General features: G+C 52.7%; 2 protein-coding genes across 3 annotated transcripts in view; both read right to left on the bottom strand.

Moving 5' to 3' along the window:
* AGTRAP (angiotensin II receptor associated protein) overlaps nt 1-10955 on the bottom strand; it is a 17524-nt gene extending 6569 nt beyond the window's left edge. The window contains exons 1-4 of one of the 2 annotated variants that reach the window (XM_019511727.1): nt 10914-10955; nt 4490-4524; nt 3444-3555; nt 2134-2332 (exon numbers count right to left, since the gene is read on the bottom strand). In XM_019511727.1, coding sequence (XP_019367272.1) covers nt 2134-2332; nt 3444-3555; nt 4490-4524; nt 10914-10940 — 373 coding nt within the window. In that variant the 5' untranslated portion in view covers nt 10941-10955. Of the gene's footprint in view, nt 1-2133; nt 2333-3443; nt 3556-4489; nt 4525-9933; nt 10022-10913 lie in introns of those variants that run through there. The other variant, XM_019511726.1, reaches the window with a different exon arrangement.
* A 4230-nt stretch (nt 10956-15185) lies between these two features.
* Nucleotides 15186-19354, bottom strand: part of DRAXIN (dorsal inhibitory axon guidance protein) — a 13562-nt gene continuing 9393 nt past the window's right edge. The window contains exon 6 of the mRNA XM_019511728.1: nt 15186-16506. Coding sequence (XP_019367273.1) covers nt 16394-16506 — 113 coding nt within the window. The 3' untranslated portion in view covers nt 15186-16393. The remainder of the gene's footprint in view (nt 16507-19354) is intronic.

A 19354-nucleotide genomic window follows, 5' to 3' on the forward strand; every position in this document is an offset into this window, starting at 1 on the left:
ATCTCAGCATCTGCCTCCCTCAGAATAAGCTTCCTCAACCTGCAAAGCCTGGAGGTTGGGTGGAATAGCTGTCAACACTTCCTCCCAGCACAGGGCAAATGCTGCCAAAATTTAGCTGGTTGCCACACAGTCAGGCGGGTCTCTGCAGGATCCAAAGGAGAACAAATGTGCCTTGCAATCAGTGACTATCCCTTTCCTTCATGCCCCCTGCCTTGTATCTTTTGGAAGCTGTCTGCGCACCAAGCCAGGCCTTGCCAGGGCACCACAAGTAGTGGCCTTAGGTTACAAACCCTGCTGCTCTGTGCTGTATACTGGTTACAGTGCCTGGTTGCAGCCCAGTGGCTGTGCCAGGGAGAGCAGCCGATCACCTGTTGTGACCATGAAAGTGAGTGAGCCAGTGCTAGTTGCTGACATGTGACAGCCCCCAATGCAAGCAGACAGAGAGGCTGCCGGACAACAGAAGGGGACAGTGCAGAAACAGAGAGGATCAGGCAGAGTGGGGAGGAAGAAGATGGGGCAGCTGCACTGGGACAAGGGTGCCAGACCGAAAGAAGAGGGTGTGGTACCAGCATCAGCCCCAGAGTGGGTGAACCCCATCAACTCAGCTCAGCATAAGGAAGCACTGCTATGGTTATAACAACAGCTACCTGGCACCCCAGGGATGGCCCTGTGCAGGCAGGGCCTCCCAGGGGGTGCAAATCGGGGCAACTGCTTTGGGCCCTGCACTTTGGGGCGGCCCACAGAGCTGGGCAGAGTGGCCATGGCAATTCTGTGCTGCCACCGGCTTCACGTCCGGCCACTCAGCAACCCCTCCTCCCCCACTGAATTCACTGCTGATTTCCTTGTGTCCAGAGGCAGGGACCCGCATAGGCCAATTTGCCCTGGGCCCTACACCCTGCTCAGGTCATCCCTGTGTGCAAGTGTCATTCCCGGGCTCCAGCAGTGCTGGCTGGACCCACAACTTAGTGGTGAATGGAGCCCTCAGCAGTGATCCCTGCTCCTCCTGCCACCAGCCCAAAGAGTCAGGAGCACAGTGACTGGGTGGTAGACCCTGCTGATGGCTCAGTGCACAGTGAATGTGGCCGAGCCAACCCTGGGCTCACCTCTGACTCAGGGGAGGGTCTGACTGCACACTGATGAGTAGCATGACAGTAAGGCTGGCTGGGGTGTGACTGGATTCTCTACATGCCAAGGAGCTCTTGCCCTCTGGGTGCTCTGATCTTCCATGAGGTGCTGCATCTCCAGAGCCAGTGCAGAAGCAGTAGGAGTAGGGGCCACCTCGTCCCTAGAGCTCGGCAGCTTAGAGCAGAAGCAGGCACGCTGATCCCAGCTGCACCAGGGAGAGACGAGCGTGCCATGCTGATGGCTCGGGGGTCCAAGGGTTCAGAGGATGCTGGGCCCAGAAAGCGGGGAGAAGGTGGCAGCACAAATGACAAATCATATGTTCCCACTGAGCAAAAACACTCCTTACAGCCTCCTCCCAACCAAGGGTGCCCAGCCGGAGTGGTACAACAAGCAGGCAAGTTCACACAGGGCCCTGCTATGTGCACAGTGGGGAGGGCAGGTGTCAGTTGCTCCATCCTGTCACAGTGCGGAGGCTCAGTGTCACTCAGTGGACCCCACAGCCCATCAGCTCACCCCCACACACAGTGTGCAAGGGGCTAGGCCCCTTTGCAGACAAGGCAATGGAAGCAAAGAAGGGAAGCAGCTTGTCCCAAGTCCATGGCCATGGGATGATGCTGGGATGGAGGAAGGCTTCCCTTTCCCAGCCAGGCCTGCAAGGCATCAGCCCTTCCCTCTCACAGGCTTCCCCTTCTCCCATTTCTGCCCCATCTCAGATCACAGAGCTGGCCAGTAAGGGTACAAAATGCATAGGCTTCCAGGATGGCACACTGGGAAGCAGAGGGAGAAAGAAGCAGGTGGCTCAGGCACGTTGAACAAGAAGGACAGTAGTGAAGTCAATACCATCGTGTGCAAAGTGGCTATCAGTTGAGGACTCCAGGTCTGTAGTGGAGAAGAAGGAGTGCATCAAAGGCACAAGGCAAGAGGTCAGCTGGAAGCACAAGAGAGATGGGGAAGAGACAGAGAGAGCAGATGGGAAGGATCCCAAAGAAGATGCCCTGACGGTCCTACCTAGGTTGAAGACATACTCTCCCCCACGCTCCCGGTACATGTGATAGACCAGGAAACAGGATATGGGCTTGAGGAGGAGGCTGAAGATGGCCATGCCGGTACTGAAGCGCACTGTGTCAGACAGTGTCGTTTGCCGGGGGTAGGAGATGCTGATATGGATGATGTCTGTGAGGATCGTGAGCAGCAGGCCAGTCAGGAACTGCAAGGGGGAGACAAGGGCATTGCACTCTCCAGCAGGAGCCCGCACTAGGGTTTCCAGAGCAATGTATTTAGCAGTATTCCTTAACAAGCCCCAACCTCACAAGGACCGGTCTAACTGCTTGGTCTCACATTTATGCTGCTACATTTCTCCCCCTTCCCATCAGTCCAGTCCTTTGGGTTCTCCAGCTCTTCTCACAGCACCTTCCAATCCTCCCACATACGGACAATGCCTCCGATCTTCATTCCACTGGCAAATCTTCCAGCATGTGTTTGCATGAGCACACCACTGAACAAGACAGACCTCCAGCCAATTTGTGAGGAAATCAGCTAATAACTTCCCTCTAGCCGACTATTCCTCACCCTCAGTATCATATCTTCTCTCTTTTCCAGTCCCTCATCCACACTACATGTTTCCTACTAACCCCCTTCTTAAAGAGCAGTTCCCCAGGTGTAGGCAACATATCAAAGACTTTACTGAAGCCCAGAGAGGTGAAATCTATGGTACCTCCTTGTCTGGGAAGCCACTTAATTTAACCAAAGACGGATATTGGATGAGGCCCACAACTGATCCTTGCTGGCCTCCCCAGGCATCTCAGTCCATTTCCCATCTTTTTCCTTGCCCTTTTTATTCTTCTAAGGCCCCACGTGCTACTGTGCGTACCCACAGGTCCATGAGCATGACCTCTGAAGAGTACTAGCATAGCACCTGTTCTCCAGTGCTACAGCACCGCTGCCAACTTCAATCCATGTACACAGGATTCTGTTCTTTTAACTGGGTACCACTACACTGGTCCCAGTTTCTTGTCTGCTACTTACCACACTGCTTACTCCAGTTATCTGCGTAAGTCACTGGCATGTGTAGAGCTCTTCAGTCCCATGCTGCACTCTGCTCAACAGCCTAGTATATGATGTTAACAAGGGGCCATGCTTAGCCATGCCTACACATGGGGCACACTCCCCTGTGGCCCTGGCTGCCGGAGAACCTGCTCTGCCCTTTACAATACCAGGAAGGGTTAGGAAGTGGAACCAACTGGAAGGCATTTTGCTGTGCTGTCCATGACCCTCCCTTCCACCCGCCCCTGCTCAGCAGGGAGTTGTTCTTGGCTCACCATGATTATCGCGTCAAGGGAATCCCGCTGAGCGATGGCCCAGACCCCCACTGCCAGGACGGTGAAGTTTCCCCCTAAGTAGGAGACTGGAATCCAGGAGATTGTGTATGCCCTGGCAAACACAGCAAGGAAAAAAGAGAGAGAAACACTGAGAACGTGCCTGGCATGACTCTCACATGCTCAACTTTCAGTGCTCAAATACCTGCACTCCAGGGGCTCTGTGCACAGAACTGCTCCTGCAAGTCAGGGTAACCCCTCTCTGCTAGGCTCAGGAACCAGCCCAACCTACTCCAAGATGGAGCTGTTCCTCATCATACCTCTACATCTGTAGAGTTCAGAGCTTCCATCTCTGGATCTCCATTAAAAAAAGATCAAACAGCTACTGCTACAAGACATCCATGTGTGCCACTATTAGGTGTCTTCAACCCTCCCTGGGAACATAACTGCAGTCTCTAGTAACCTCTCCAGAGGTTTTTTTTTTTTTTTATCATCTCAGAGCTGACACTGGGATGACAAAACTCAGGTACTTGCAGCATGGTGTGTACACCCCTTCCCTAAACCCACTACAAACAAAGGTGTAGGCTTACAACATGTGGCCCCTCCATGTACCAGTTCACCATTCCTAACAGGGGATAACACCCCTGCCCACCCTCCGAGAACAGGACAGATCCAGGCACTGAATTAAGGGGCTCATGTACGTATCAAAAAGAGGGAAAAAGCATGGGGCTGGGTACTCAACTTGTTCCCCTGAAGCCAATGGAGCAAATCTGAGAATCAGGTGCCAGCTGAGAATCAGGCTCCAGCAGCAAAGTGCTCATTCACCCCAGGACATGGCAACTATGCTGGCTCAGGGAGAAGAACATCTCCTGCTCTGCCACCCAGCACATGTCCGAGAAGGCAAGCTGCCCCAGCCGTGGGAGCTCTCTTGGGCTTCTGATCTAGTCCAGCCCAGAGTCCCACCCCCCACATCTGTGCCAGGGCTCCCAATCCACAGGTTGGAGAGCTCTCTTTTCAAGCCTGGCTGAGCAGAGGACAGGAGTACTTACCATATTGTGAGCAGCCAGTGCACCGCAACAATGGCCTGCAAGAGAGCAGAGAGGAAACAGGTCAGTGAGCTCAAAGCACATGGGAGGCTGGAAGCGAAGAGGCAAGTATCAGCTTTCAAAGGCACCATGGCAGCCTGTGACCCAGGAGAGCACAGTGGCCCAGTTTAGGGCTCGCTTGCAAAATGCGGGGTGCCCTAGCCCTGCTGGCAATGCTGGCTTCCAGATTTCAGCCAAAAGCTCAGAGGGTACTTATAGAAAACATCAGCCCTCAAGACACTTCATTACTTAGAGCTGGAGGGCAAGACCTTCCAAGGATGCCCACAAAGGTCAACAAGAGGGAAGGCGAGTCACAGGACACAACCAACACCAATAGGATCGGGACCACCTGTCAACAAAGCATCTCAAATCTTTCAAAGAAACCAGAAAACACAGTTCCAGAAGAGCTAGAAGACCAGATGGCTGCCCCATAGGACACTTCTGTCCTTCCACAAGACACATAAGCTCTCACAAAAACCCTACAGAATCTCAATTCACTGCCCCAGCCACAGCCCCCTCCTTCCTCTCGCACCCTGAATACAAAACTAACTACCTCCAACTAATATTAATAACCAATAAAGCTGCACCACAGGCCAGGAAATTCATATGGATACCATAGTCTCACAACGCTCTGTGGGCCATGCATAGCTGTGACCTGCTGCCACAGCTGGTACTGCCTGCAAGTCCCAGATAGCCTGGATTTTTTTGTGACTTTAAAAGCTGTTTAAAAAGGTTTTAGGTTTTTTTTTTAACAGTTCCTGAACGGCTACAAAACGCTTACTTCCACCACCAGCATCCTGCCCCAGAGACCAGACTGCTGCTGCTAATCAGCAAAATGCAGGATCTTCCCGTCTGAAATGGAGAAATGCAAATAGCTTTGGCTCAAGAGACTGCACAATATTGGGGAAATTATTAATGAGATAGTATTTAATTGCATATTACATACTGGCTGGACCCCCTGATGGCTCATCCGTTAGCATAATTAGACAGAGTTTGATTTTTTTTTATAGCTGTCTATACCAATATTGCAGTAATTAAGTTACAGCACAGGCTTTGCCATGGGGAAGAAGGAGGGTCACAGCAGTGGCACACTGGGACTGAATGCAAGAGAGGATCATCTTCTTCCTCATTCCTAGCCCAAGTTACCCGACAGCTATCCTGGGACTCAGGGCACTATGCAGGGGTCTCAGTGCAGCTCAGAATAGAGTCTCAGACATCACAGGATGGAAGGAATATGCTTTTCAGAGTGATTTTCACTTTGCCATATAAAGCAAGTTGTTTTGCAGACAGACTCCCGCTGAGAGAAGTGGGAGGGACTGGCTTCCTTTCTTTTTCCTCAAGGATTTAATCCCAGATTTGAGAAGCACTGACATTTCTTCCTCTAAAGAAAGGAACAGCTTTAGTGAGCCCCAAGTGAGATCTGAGAGAGAGATCATGGGTAGGGAAGCTTTTTACGAACGTGTCTCCCTCCACCTGCCCTTGTAAGGCTCCCAGGTGGAGGGGAAGGACGGGCATGTACAAAGCACTGACCTGGAAGCCAGACCGGCGTGTGGTCAATTCCTGGTTCCACCATTATTTTCTGCACATGACCTCGGACAAACCACTTGACACACAGGGACCTCAGGTTCAGAGGGATTAAGTGGGGACTGTATTTCCCTTCCTACTTGGTTTATTTTGTTCTAGTCAAATTGTAACCTCTTGAGATGGGAACATTTCTGATGATGTCCTTGTTGCTGTACAAACACAAAAGGGCTCAACTCTCACGGGGAAGGGACTCAAGTGAACCTGTCTCTTAAGTTCTTCACCTCCGGCAGACATTTCTTCCTTGGAATCATCTGGCTGCTTTGGCCAGCTGGAGTCTGATCTTTGGGGGACCTGTTAGCTCACAAAAAAAGCAGGCCAAGCAAGCCAACTGCAAGTGTACTGTGAATGACCTTCCCTGCCACTGGAAGCCACCCCGCTCCTCTCCCACGCTGCCTTATCCACCCCGATTTGTGAGCTGCCTTACCCAAAGTCACAGGAGTATAGGTCGTAGCCACATTGGTCTAAGGGCATAGGCAGACAAGGTTCTTTGGGTAAATCTGATATCTTTTATAAGACCAACTTAAATAGTTGGGAAAAAAAATTTTTAGCAAGCTTTCGAGTTTAAAAACCCTTTGTCAGGCTGAGGAAGCCTCTGCAGTCGGTGTGCGCTCTTTCTGGATGGAAGGAATAGTAAAGAAGCCAGAGGCTGGGCTGGTCTGCATGCAAGACAGGCAGCCAGTGAAGATGTAAATTGAGGAGTCAGTGGGTGAGAGAGACTGCAGGAAGGGGAGAGGGGAGAAGAGGGGGATGAATGTAATTTTTTTCCCAACTATTTAAGTTGGTCTAATAAAAGATATCAGATTCACCCAAAGAACCTTGTCTGCCTATTACCCAAAGTGAGACATTGCAAACTGTGGAGAGATTAGAAGGCACGTAGCTGGTTTTAAGCAAACTCAGCATTGTTAACTCTTTAGATTCAGGACAATGACAGTGCAAGCCTTAACTTCACAGCCTGTTTTGGGCTGATTCATTCAGGTCACAAGGGAGACTTTTCAGCTGAGAGCACGCACCAACAACACGGGGCCATGCGCACTCTCATGCCAGCCTGGGTGCCCCCGCCCCCCGACCAGCTCAGAGGCAGGGACCTCTCCAAGTTGTAGCATTGCTGTGTTTCTTGCTGCTCAGCCAACTGCCTTTCTGAGCCACCCTTCTCCCACGCTGCCCCCAAACCTCCCACCCAAGGAGTTCAAGCCAGCGGAGGGGCAGAGGGGAGCCATCTCACTCCTCCAAGCTCAGCCCAGCCTGAGACAAGACCTGGCCAGTGGCCTTCCCAAACTGAGGCATTGACAATATTTTATCTTAGTTGCTGCAGAGACTGGAATTGGCACAAGAACGACTCCTACATCACCGCTGCCCCAACTCACGTGAGGACCTCCTGACTGTGATCCCTTGGCCTCACAGCACTGGCATGGCCCCAGGGGGAGAGGAGACAGAGCAGAGATGAAATGCTGTATAAGGATGACAGGAGAGGGGGGAAGGCTTCCTTGGAGAGGGAGCAGGGACAGCAGTCAAACAAGGACATACAGAACCGGTGGCTGGACACTTGATGCAGCATTCCTGCCCAGTCCACAACCCCGTGTGGCTTTGCCCTGCAATGTACAGGGCACTCGGCAGTTCCAGCCAGGGGCCCTCCCCTCGCGATTCCACCAAGACGTCATGGGCGTGGGGACTCTGCACCTGCACCTGCACCCGCACCCCCTGGCAGGCCCATGCAGAGACTTTGTGTCTACAGCAGTGTGCCACCAAAGCAGCACACACCCACAGACAACAGGCACTGGGAGGCATCTGCTCCACATCTTGGCTGTTTGGAAAGGTGAAGCTCCATGCTCTTTTGCTGGGGTGTACTGAAAGCAGTGGTGCAACCTTTAAACCAGCAGAATGCAAAAGCTGCTGCCACGTATGCAGCTGGGTGAGGAGAAAGGCTATTATGGCCAAAAGGTCCGCTCCATGAAATCCTTGTAGGTGCCCTCTCCTGAGGGCCTTCTTTATTGCAACTTCCCAGTGCCTCACCTCAAAGCAGGGGAATAAGGCATCCTCCCCACTGAGGCCCTGACAATGCAGCAAATTGCAGGCACCAGCGTCCTCTATAGCAACACACATTTCCATGGCAACAGCACCCTTGAGCACTGAAGGACCAGCCCCAAACTGGTGAGCTGCTGTCTGGAGTGCTGAGGGCAGCGGGCTTCCAGATGGCAACGGGTCTGTGCTTCTCCACACGAAGAGGGACCCACAGGCAGCTGTGCCCCTGATGTGGCTTGGGGACGCTCTTCTTGCAAACACATCAGGGAGTGATCTGCTACAGCTGTTGACCATTTGCAGTCTGCACTGCCATCCGTTCCCATTCGGTAGTGTGAGCTCCCCTGAGCACAGAATTGGAGCTCCACGGAGTAAAACCAATCCAGGAACAGTTCATCCAGTGGCTAATCCACTTCCAGAACTTAACCCAGCTCAGAGGGGCAGCACTGGCACCCAGTCACCCACTCTTGCAATGGCAAACATAGCTGCAGTAGCCTCTGCATATTAAGGACTGCTAGGGTTGTGGGGCGCAGCAGCATCCCCTGCACGCCAACTGCCAGCCGTTCAAATGTGGCGCTAGCTTGCAAAACTGCATGGGAAGCAAGAGAGGGGGAACAGCAACCCTAGGTGTCTGCCAGTCTCAAGAGCAACACACAAGGAACATCCCCACATGCAGAGAGCCCGGTCGCACGTGGCACCTACCCAGGATGCTGCACAACCGGCACCAGGCGCTTGAGCTGACCCAAAAGAAATTGAGTGCGTGAGGGGAGGCGGCACAGTTTTTTTGGAGTTATTCTGTAAAAACAGCTCCACAAAGGCAGACAACCCTCATGCGGAGCTCCAGCCCCCCAGCCACATGCCTGGACGCCAAGCAAACTCAGTCAGAAGCCAGTTCAAGAGCACTCAAGCCTGTTTTTTCATTTCCCCTCTCCTAGGAAGGCCACGCTTCTCACCAAGGTGTTGATTCGCACTTACACTTGAGGGAGTCTCTCTCTGCACAGCCCTGGCCCCCAGCTTTTCAGCAGGGGTTTCAAACCCTGCAGGTTAAAAAATATCACACGCATCAAGGTTTAGTGATCAAAACCTAGGGGGGAATGGTGACCTTCTTTCAGAGACAAGCCTTGCCCAGCACCACCCTATCCGAAAACTTGGCAGAGGCTGAGCTTGGCAAAGGGCAGCTATGTTAGAAGACTAAAAAAACCTACATGAATCAAAATGAACCATCCGCTGCTGCGTCTCGCAGCCTCCATGCACTTAACACCGGGCCTCCAAGTAGCGTCTGTGGCAGGACTAGGTTAATAACTAACAGAGTTCATGTTGCAAGAACGCATTTCAAACGCTGCCTGTCCTCTCCCCGGTAGGAAGCTTGCCCGTTTCCTGATGTTTTGCATCGCAGGGGCTGACACAAACACGCATGTGACAGAAGCGTGACAAGCGTTTCAGGAAGTCCCTGGCTCCCGCGCTCTTGCCCCAGCACCCAGCTCTGTTGCCCCCTCATCCGCTGAGCATCAGGTCCGCGGGGGGAAGAGGCCTGGGCGCAGCCGAGGCTCCTGCAAGCACCAAGAGCCTGAAGAAGAAAGCCAGGCTGGAGCTGGGGCCACTGCCCTGCCCTCATCTCCGCCAGCCTGAAACAGCCAACTCGCGCCCCCCGCTGCCCCCCCCAGGGAGGACCTCCCGAGCCAGCCGCTCTGCTCCGGGGCGGCCAGAGGGGCCCTGGCGGGGCTGGCGGCGCTCTGCCCCCGCCCGGCCTGAGGGCTCCGTGCACCGGGGACGTCCCGCCCCGCCCCGGCCCGCACCCGCCCCCGCACCTTGAGGTTCACAGCGGGCACCTCCATGCTGCAGCGCGGGGACCCTCCGCCTCCACCTCCCGACTCGGGCCGGCTCCGCCCCGTGACTCCCCGCCTGGGGCCGAGGCCCGCCCGCTTCCCCTCAGCGACCGGGCGGGATAGGCTGGGGCTGCAGAGAGGCCCCGAGGAGGTGGCAGCTGGCCCACGAGAGGCAGCCCCCGGGGGTGTCGCGAGGTTGGGGAGTAGGCAGCTCTGCCAGTGCCTGAGGGTGCCCCACCCTTCCTGCCCCCTTCACGCGCCACCACCAGCACCCCACCCCACCCCCAGCTCCGGTGGGGAAAGGCGACCGGGACACGCTTCACGGGGCAGCCCGCCCTGCCCACAGCGGCGTGGGGCTTGCACACTTGCGGTCGCTGGGATGGGCCCCTTTCTGTAGCTGGGGCAGCGTGGGCTTTCGCTGGTGCCAGGACGGGCCCTGCGGAGGCTGTTCATGTGCGTACTCCTGTTTCCCAGGTGACTGTGCATCCTTCTACCTCTGTGTGTTTTAGGCCACAAGCCTAATGCTTACCTGGCAGAGGAAACGCTGTGTATCTGGGTCCAGGAAGGCAGTTTTCCTTAAGCCCTCCCCGAGATAACTGTTCTTCTGGTGCGGTTTTGTATCCGCCGAGGTGCTGGGGCTTAAGCCCACTTTATGGAAAGGGGAGGCTGCTCCCTACCTTGCTCCTGTGGCCACATGGCTGCGGGCAGGTGAAACTTGGGGGCCTCCAAACCCCAGGTCTCTGGGCTTGGGCCTGCATGTAGGATGCCAGCCAAAAGACTTTGGAAATATCTGAAGCCCTGGGTGGGGTGGAGGATGTTTGCCGGTTGTCAGGCCACTTACGATTCTGGACTGACTCACAGATTGGGACTTGATTTGGCTTGGAGCATGAAAAATTTCTTTAAAAAAAAAGTTTTAGGCTACAAGCCATCTGGATCCTAAATCCCCTTTGCTAGAGAAATACCTCTTGTGAAGAGATGAGAAGGCTCATGCCACACCTAGGGTGGCCATTATAGAGGACACTCTGGTTTTCTGCTACTCTGTCGTCTATTGATATGAAACCAGATGCCTTTATGGCCTCTATTTTTCTCTTGAAGACTGGCAACCAGACTGTCCTCTATGATGGCCCCCCTTCCCAGCGCTCCCACAGTGAGACCATTTCACAGCTTTCAGGAAGGCATGGGGGGAAACAGGAATGAATTCTTCCCCACTGTGAGGGAGGTTCATAGCAGACAGCTAGGCAGGGATCAGAGGTCCCAGCATCCCACTCGCTTAGCCTGTGGTCTGACCTCTGGACTGGATTTCTCCCTGAGCCATTTCAGAGGCAATATTAAGGATCAAAGAGCATCATCTTCCTCACCTCACTTTCCTTGTCCTCCAGACACTTAACTCACCTGCCCCTGCAGACTGAAATGTTTTAATTGAATCAGCTGCTTCTTGCAATCCCATTTCACAGCAGAGATGAAGCCTCTGAGAAATAAGAGAACTGAGTTCCCAGGGAAGTAGAATGTGAAGTAGATGAGTCATGTCATAATCTGGTTTACTGTTGAAGTGTTGCAATGCAAGGCTAGGCAGAAAGTGCTGGGGAATCCAGGACAATAGTTAATTTAGAACCAATGATCTTCCCAGCAGACACAAATTTTGCCCTACTTGACCTGCCTGTCATTGCATCTATAGTCCCCCTGGTTGCTGAAGTCATTGTGTTTTGGGATCTAGAAAATGCTAATCAAATGCCAAAGTGAAGTGACCTATTATTTGTAAGGTGCTAGTCTACGAAATGCCACACCGAGAACTGAGATCATAAACAGCAGAGCCAGTAAGTGAGAAGAGGGCTCAGCACAGAGCAAGTTTACTTGAGAAATGCACTACTGCTTCTATTTAGTTACACTTGGACTCATGCATCTAGCTTAGCTCATTATTGCTGATCAGGGTTCTTTGGGGGCTGTCACAGATCCTGCCTTGTGAAAGTCCTCTGAGAAAGCTACTACTGCACCCATTTTCCCTAGAAGAGGCAGAAAATGTCTCCCTTGTTGGTACGTTCCACTTGGGTGATAAGCCACTTCTCACTTCCCCATTTCCTGCAAAGGCTCCGTCTACCCATAGAAACTGGTGGCCAAGACTTTCAGAAGCAGCTGCTGATTTCAGACACTCAGCATGACACAGCTTGAACAGACGAGTCTGATCTCCCACAGTCCTGAGAACCCATCTCCTGGGAATCCCGGCCTCCAAATGGTGAAGATGAAGTCCCAGGATGGAAGCAGCAGACACTTCACCTGCTAGTCACGCGGTATAGACAGACTCACATTGGAAGTTTCCTCTTGTCCCTTGCAGGGCTTTGGCCCAGGTTGAAAGCATGATTTGCTAGAAATGCTCAGGTGATTATGGCTATTTGCATAAACAGAGTTTGCATGGCTGATCCGTTTACCAACCAGAGACTAAATAACTGATGTGGCAACACCTGCGGAATCACAGCACTGGGGAAAGGACAGTGTCAGTTCAGAGACACATTCCTGCTGCAGCCTGGTCACGTTGAATCTGAGGATCATATCACTGTTTGCATACAGCAAGACTTATGACTCTTAATTCCTTCTGAGACTTTTGCTTCGTGCAGAGTGAGACTGAAGTCTTCCCTCATACAGCAAGCACCACAATTTGGATTGATGTAATTGCCGTTTAATGCATGGCCTCCTTCCACAATACAGCACTTTCCTTCTCCTTTGTTCTTCAGTGTGTCGTGCAATTAGTTCACCCCTGATTATTACATCCTGAGCTTGCATGTCACGGACTCAAGGGATTTGGAAATGACTTAATGATCTCACGGTGATGAAAACAACATGAGCCATTGCACACATTATGCATCTGCACGTCTCAGGCATGTCAGTTCTATTTTTTCTCTCTGCTTCTCTTTGCTTGTACCCTGGAAATTGCCTTACCACATAACTGTGTTGCAGCCTCTGTGGCTGCCTTCTGCTCATTCCTGGGGCGAGATTTAACTAAAGGACACAAACACAGCAGAAGAGATAAGCAAGAGGTTCAGGAGACCAGGCTCCTGCAAGAACTGGAAGGCAGTGGGGAGCAGGTTGGGGAACTCTTATAACTAGCTGGCTGATTCAGAGCAGCTCAGCTGTGACCAGATAGCAGGCAACTGGGTGGCCTGTGCTAAGTATCTTGGTCAGGGCCGGACACAGGCATGGGCAAACCAGGCAGCTGCCCAGGGCCCAGACAGAAAGGGGGCCCAAAAATGGTGAAAATTATTATTATTATTATCATTATCTCCAGTAAAGGGGGGCCCGATACTAAAAGTTCACCTGCCAGGAGTCTAGATACGGTGCTGATCCTGGTGGTACCATCACTAACCCATCCTGCTGTATTCTTGGCAGTATAAGGGAGAGGACTAGGAGACTGCACTATTCTCTACTCTCCAGACTGGGCTTTGGGTCAGGTGCTCAGCCAAAGCAGTGGGATCCCCAGGTGAGCTCTGACCACTTGCCTCCAGACCCTGGCTGCACTGTGTAAACCCAGGGAAGATACACAGGGCTGAAGCTAGACAGATCCTTCCCCTTCCCTTAGAGGAGAAGGGTCTGAAAAGTGTTGAGACCCCATTCATGGGCCACTTCCTGGCCTGGACTAGACATAAGCCTGCCTGGTGGAGGTTCAAGGGACTAGGGAAGCTGTGGGATCCTACAGACACCAGTGGGGAAACAGCAGCCTCAGGTACTTCCAGTCATGAAAACAGGCCCAAGCAAAGCTTTCCTGCATGTTTGTTTGTGCAAGCCAGTGATTCTCAACCAGGGATGCCTGGAGATCTTTTCAAGGGTGGCACAGGGGGCCACACAAAGTTAGCACTGGTAGATGTGCCAACAGAGAGATTCACAAGACAAACGCAGAGAATTCAAATAGGAATCCATGGTGTTAAGTCCACTCTGACCCCTTGTGGTCTTTCTGAGTTCTTTGCCACAGCAGATTGTTTTATTGTATTTTTCATTGTCAAAAACTAAGGGAAAGCTAAGAGCTGGAATTGTCTGAGGGGTGCTTTGAATATTTCAAGGGATGTCGGAAGCCTCAAATGGTTAAGAACCATTGACACAGACAGACTGGGGGCAGCATTTAAAGAGCTTAGGACTTTTCTGGCTGAACTCAGAGCCATTTCCTACCCTGTAGCCTGACAGCAGAGTGATTAGCAGTGGGATGATGGTGCTGAGATGCACGCGATGCTAAAAGGGGCACAGTCCATTATAGCCCTCCAAACCAGTCCCCAGGGCTTTAATTTGTGGCTCCCTGGGGCTCTCAAAGAGCCTGCTCATCTCCCTGTGGCTCATCATCTCCACAACTGTCAAGAGTGTCCCCGGGGTCCTGCAGAGCTCATCGGGCTGGCAGCTGCTGTGTTGATTATGTCAACTCAGCAGGTCGGCCACTCTCTGCCCAGCGTAATGATGCTCCCCCTTAGAGCTGCAGCTCTCAGTGACCAGCGTCGCTGGGACTCACAATAGAGCTGCAAGGAGGGGTGGCCCGTGAGCGGGTGGCGAGATGGGGGCTGTCACTCACCTGTACACCACGTGTTCCCGTCAGTGAAGGGCCCTTTGGAAATTGCTCCATGAAGCCCTGCTAGCCTGGGGCTGGGCACGATCCAGGCCCACTGGAGTCAGTACAGTCCCTCATGCAGATGCCTTTGACATTTCTTTCCCTGTCCCTCCTTTTTCAGCACAGGGGTGGTGCCTTTAGTGGCAGACCAGCTTCTGGCCACTGCAGTGGGGCTGGGAGAGAAGCAGAATGCCGGTAGCTCTAACCAGCTATCCTTGTCCTCTGCCTCACCTAGTGCCGCCCTGACCCAAAGACACACTGGGGAGAGCATGGGAAAGCTTCGCTGCCCAGCTGTGTGCCAGCCCTGGCAAGCAGGAAAATGCTGCTTCGTGGTTAGACCTCACCAGCCAGGCTGGCATTCAACAGCTCCAGCTGCTCTTGCATTAGCTTTCTCTTCAGCTGGGCCATGGCACTCTGTGCAGGTGATCTGTGGCCCAGCTGTTCTGTTGCCCTCCTAGGCTGTGTACCACATGTGCCCTCTCTGGCTTGCCTTCTACATTTAAATTCCTGAAGCTTCCCAGTGTTTTGTAGCTGATCCTCAGTCCTCTTTCAGAGCTCTGAAGTGTCCCTCAAAGCTCCCCCACCCAGGCACAGCCCCTGTCCTGGGCTCCTGTCCCAAGCCGGGCCAAGGCAAGGCAGCAGCAGAAGCCAAGCGCAGGATATCTATCTCTTTATTTACAGCTCAGTGAAATGCACATGCAACACGTTACAGGATTTACTACCAGGCAACTGCTTGCCTCAGTCATTGGTTCCAAGGAAACCCAAGTTCCCCCAGAAAGCGCCTAAACAAAATCGTTAAAAAGAACCAACTCAGAAAGGGTCACCAAATGAGTGACAGCTGCAGGCCAGGAGGTATCCCTATGGCCCTGCCTAGCCAGGCTGCCCTTTGGGAGCCAAGGCAGAAGGGCTGGGAATGGGAAGACCCTTGGAACTCACAGTCCCTAAGCAGCAATGGGGAGAAGAGCCTGGCAGTGCCCCTGGCTCACTGAGCCGGGTGCCAGCTTCTGCTAGCAGGACAGTTAGTGTCTCATCTCCCTGCATCTCAAAGCTGCAGAGCCTAGAGACAAACTGTCCAACCCCCCTCGAATAAATGCACCAGCTGAGCCCTCTTGCCAGGAGCCCCCTCACCAACTTGCCTGAGGTCACTGAACCAGACTGCCTGCCCAAAGGGCTGTCCAATAAGGGAGCTCCCTCTACCTGTGAAGGCTGGAATAAGTCAGCTCCTGCCCCTTGCCAAGAGCCCTAATCGATCATGCCCTGCCCTTCTGTAGCAACTACAGTATCCAAAGGGGCTCCCAAGTATGAATGGGATGAAGCCTCCCCCCTTTTCCCCACCTTCCCATTTTACAGAAGGAGAAATGGAGGCACAGAGAGGTGAAGAGACCCCCCTATGATCTCAGGAAGCCAAAGGGAAAGCAGGAGTCCCTGCCTTGCAGAGAGCAGGAGCCCTCCATCCAACTGTCCCCAGAGGCCCTCCCTGATTTCCCACGTAACATCCAAACAGGTGGGTCCAAGAACATTTGCTTGCCTGGCCCAGCCCTTTCTATTATACCTAAAGAAGCAACAAGGATGGAGTCTTACATTCCCTTTCCCTCTTCAGAAAAGCATTAAAGTTTAAAAGGACTGCCCTGCTACTCCAGTGGCTCCTAGCATGGTGGTCAGGGGCTACATCAGCCCATCTTTCCTGGATGGCTGAATGGGAGAAGGGAAGGGAAGTCCTGAGCGGGGGTCCTGGCACAGCAACTACTCTAATCGCATCCGACTCCTTGAGGGCCAGCACATCCAGAGCCTGCAGCTTCAATCGTTTGGTCAACGTTTCCCCACCCCTCCCCATTGCTAGATATAAATAACTCGCCCCAGTTCCTACACATTAATGAATGACCCCTGATCGCCATTGGCTGACTCGGGCTCCACACAGCGCCCTTTCCTGCGGGTCACTCTCCGATTCCGGTGAAATTTGGCATAGCAGCGTAGTCCTGCAAGGAAGACAGACGTGGTGAGCTGGGTTGCTGGGGGAGGTCCATGTGTGAAAGGGATACATGTCCACATGGGTATAGGTACCCAGGTGAGGCTGGGCACACAGGTGAAGTGGGGGCACGTGTATCTGCAACTTCAAGTGTATTGGGACACTGGCTACAGCTAAGGCTGGGGCTGTTTCAGCAGCACTGATGCTCCCGCCAGCAGTTCCTGCCTAATGGGTCTCACTCTTCTGCTCAGTCTCACCCATCACCAAATATGAGGTCAGGAAGGAACAATCTTCACAGGTCAGAGGACTGTGGACTGGGAGAGTTTTGCCTCCCTCTGGAGTATGGTCCTTTTTCAAGGATCCAAGCACCTATTAACCAACGACGTCACTGCAGTGGCTAGGCTTTGGCAGTGCCTGGGTCTCCCCTGATTATACCCATGGCGTGCTGTAGGGCACTGATAGTGCTCTGCACTTTGTGCCTTGTAGGTGTGGGTGAGGTTCTGAGCTGGTGACTCTGGGGATTCCTTGAGTTTGACTGCCCATAAGCATGGGGACTAGACCTGATGGCTCAGAGACCCCTTCCAGCCTCAGGTTTCTAGGATATCCTTCCAACCATGGCCAGGTGTGTGACAGGATCCTTTGCAGTAGGGGCTGTCTCACGTATATCAGTCCGGGCAAGCCTTTTGGACCAGAAAGACAGAGAAATCCCATTGCCTGAGCTGGGCCTTGCAGGGGCTAACAGACTGGGGACTCTTTTCTCAGATGCTGCTTAGCGTGCTGATTAAATCCCTTCTATGCACCTGTCTGGCTGGGAGTTCACTGGCCTGGGCAGGATGTTTCTGAAGCACCTTTGAATTTTCTTGATGGCTTGCAGTGCATCTTATGGAAAGGTCATTTGTTCTCCCTCTATTGCTCCCTATTACTGTTTAAGCAATCTCTCCTCTGGGAAACTACTGCAGCCTTAATGCGTGACAGCAGGAGCAGCAGTGGCTGTAGAGTGTCCCTCTATTTATTCCTCTGAAACTTCCTGAGAGGAGGTGTTGGCTTTTAATAACAGTGATCAAGAGCCTGATCCAAAGTCCACTAGATCTCTCCATCCATTTAACTGGATTTAGTTCAGGTCCTGAAGTGTAGGGAACAGGTGATGCTGCTTTACATGGCCTTTGATGAATCACTAAGAGGCAAGCTCTAGGAAAGTAGCATCTGAGTTTAAGAGTGATCAGTAAAAAGCTTTTCTAAGCAGGGGTGTGTTCCCTCTGGGGATTTCCCTGGTAACTGATGATCTATCAGCTGCCAGGACTTACCAGATCTGGGGTTGGGGCCTCCTGCTTCACTGGCTGATCTATGCTAGCTGAGGGTACCTCAGCCCTACAAACTCCATTCTTTGCTGCCCTTCCCTTGGGTGATGAGCAATGGCTATTGCCAAGGCAAGTTTCCCCCAGGCTGCTGTGGTGATCCCCTGGAGGACAGCATCTGGTCTCCATTGCTTGTGCAAGGAGGCAGATGACACATCTGCTCCAAAGCACTGGGATCAGTTATGGGAACATTTGTCCCCTGGGAATGGGGCTGATGTCACAAGTCATGGAACAGATGGCTCTTCCGTGGGATGCCTCTGCTCTGGGCCACCTCGCCTCTGAGGGCTGGAAGGCTCACTCTCATTACCTATCCCCTCAAGCCATTTCCGCCCCAGGAGAAAAGCACACATAATCAGAGCCTTGCTCAGGCCTATATTTATCCTCCTACCGCATCCTCTGTGATGCTGACACATGGAGAAGCCTGCAGACTCTGCATTAACTTAGCCCATCTCCATATGAGCCAGGGCCAGCAGCAGCTCTCCAGGGGCTTCCATAATAAACAACCTCCTAGGGCCAATCTACTGCAGCATCACGCCTGAATGAGACCTGGGCCTGGCAACCCACACACCCCCTAAGGAGAATATGGCCTCTGCGTTCCAGGACCTCTCTCCATGTGTCTTATCACAAAGGAGGGAAAGGGGTGACTTGGCCAGGGCATAAAGATACCTCTATGGGAAACACAGCTCGGAGAAGGGGCTCTTCAGTCTACCCCACAGAAGCCTAACAAGATTTGGGGCTGAAAGTTGAAGCTGGAGAAATTCAGGCTAGAAATAAGGCACAATTTTTTCCCCGGGAAGGGAGATTCCACCTCAGAATCGTTGTTGAGTCTCCATAGCTGGCGATTTTTAAAACCAAGATTGAGCGTCGATTAAAAGAGCTCACACTGAAATTCATTCAGGGCTGCCCAATAGCCTGCGTTTTGCAGGAGCTCAGCCTGCTTGGTGGTCCTTTCTGGCCTGAGACTACTAAGCTTGTAAGCACTATGGACTCATTGTTCAGTCTGTTCCCAAGGGGTCAGCACAGACCTGCGAATATCCTTGTTGTACGGGTGGGGAAGGCAGCAGATTCAGCAACTGTGGGCACAGAGTGAGCTAACGGCAGAAGCAGGGCTTGAACTTGGGGGTCCTGGCTGCCTTCTTGTGGGCAAAGGCCCAGCTGCCTCTGTATAGCCTAATATGTCTCTGGACCTGCTCTGAGGAGGAAACCAGGACTTGGACTCACCTTCAGTGCACATGCAGTCATCGTAACACTTGTTGTTAAGGCCTCGATTGTGCGGTTTGCAGAGGTGCTCACGGAGGTCACAGCACGAACCTGCCAACACAGCAAGCCACCAGCCACGCAGTCAAGAGAGTGCGCAGCCAAGGCACCCCCCACTCCCCACGACTTACACCGTTAGGTTCTCCAACAATAAACGTACTTCTTGTCTCCAGATATCTCCTATTATCAATCTAAATGACAACATTTTTTATTGAGACCAATGATGTCTCCTAATTTATGTTGTAT

Source organism: Gavialis gangeticus, unplaced genomic scaffold (genome assembly GCF_001723915.1).
Source record: "Gavialis gangeticus isolate Ggan-Ray unplaced genomic scaffold, GavGan_comp1, whole genome shotgun sequence".
Classification (NCBI taxonomy): domain Eukaryota; kingdom Metazoa; phylum Chordata; order Crocodylia; family Gavialidae; genus Gavialis; species Gavialis gangeticus.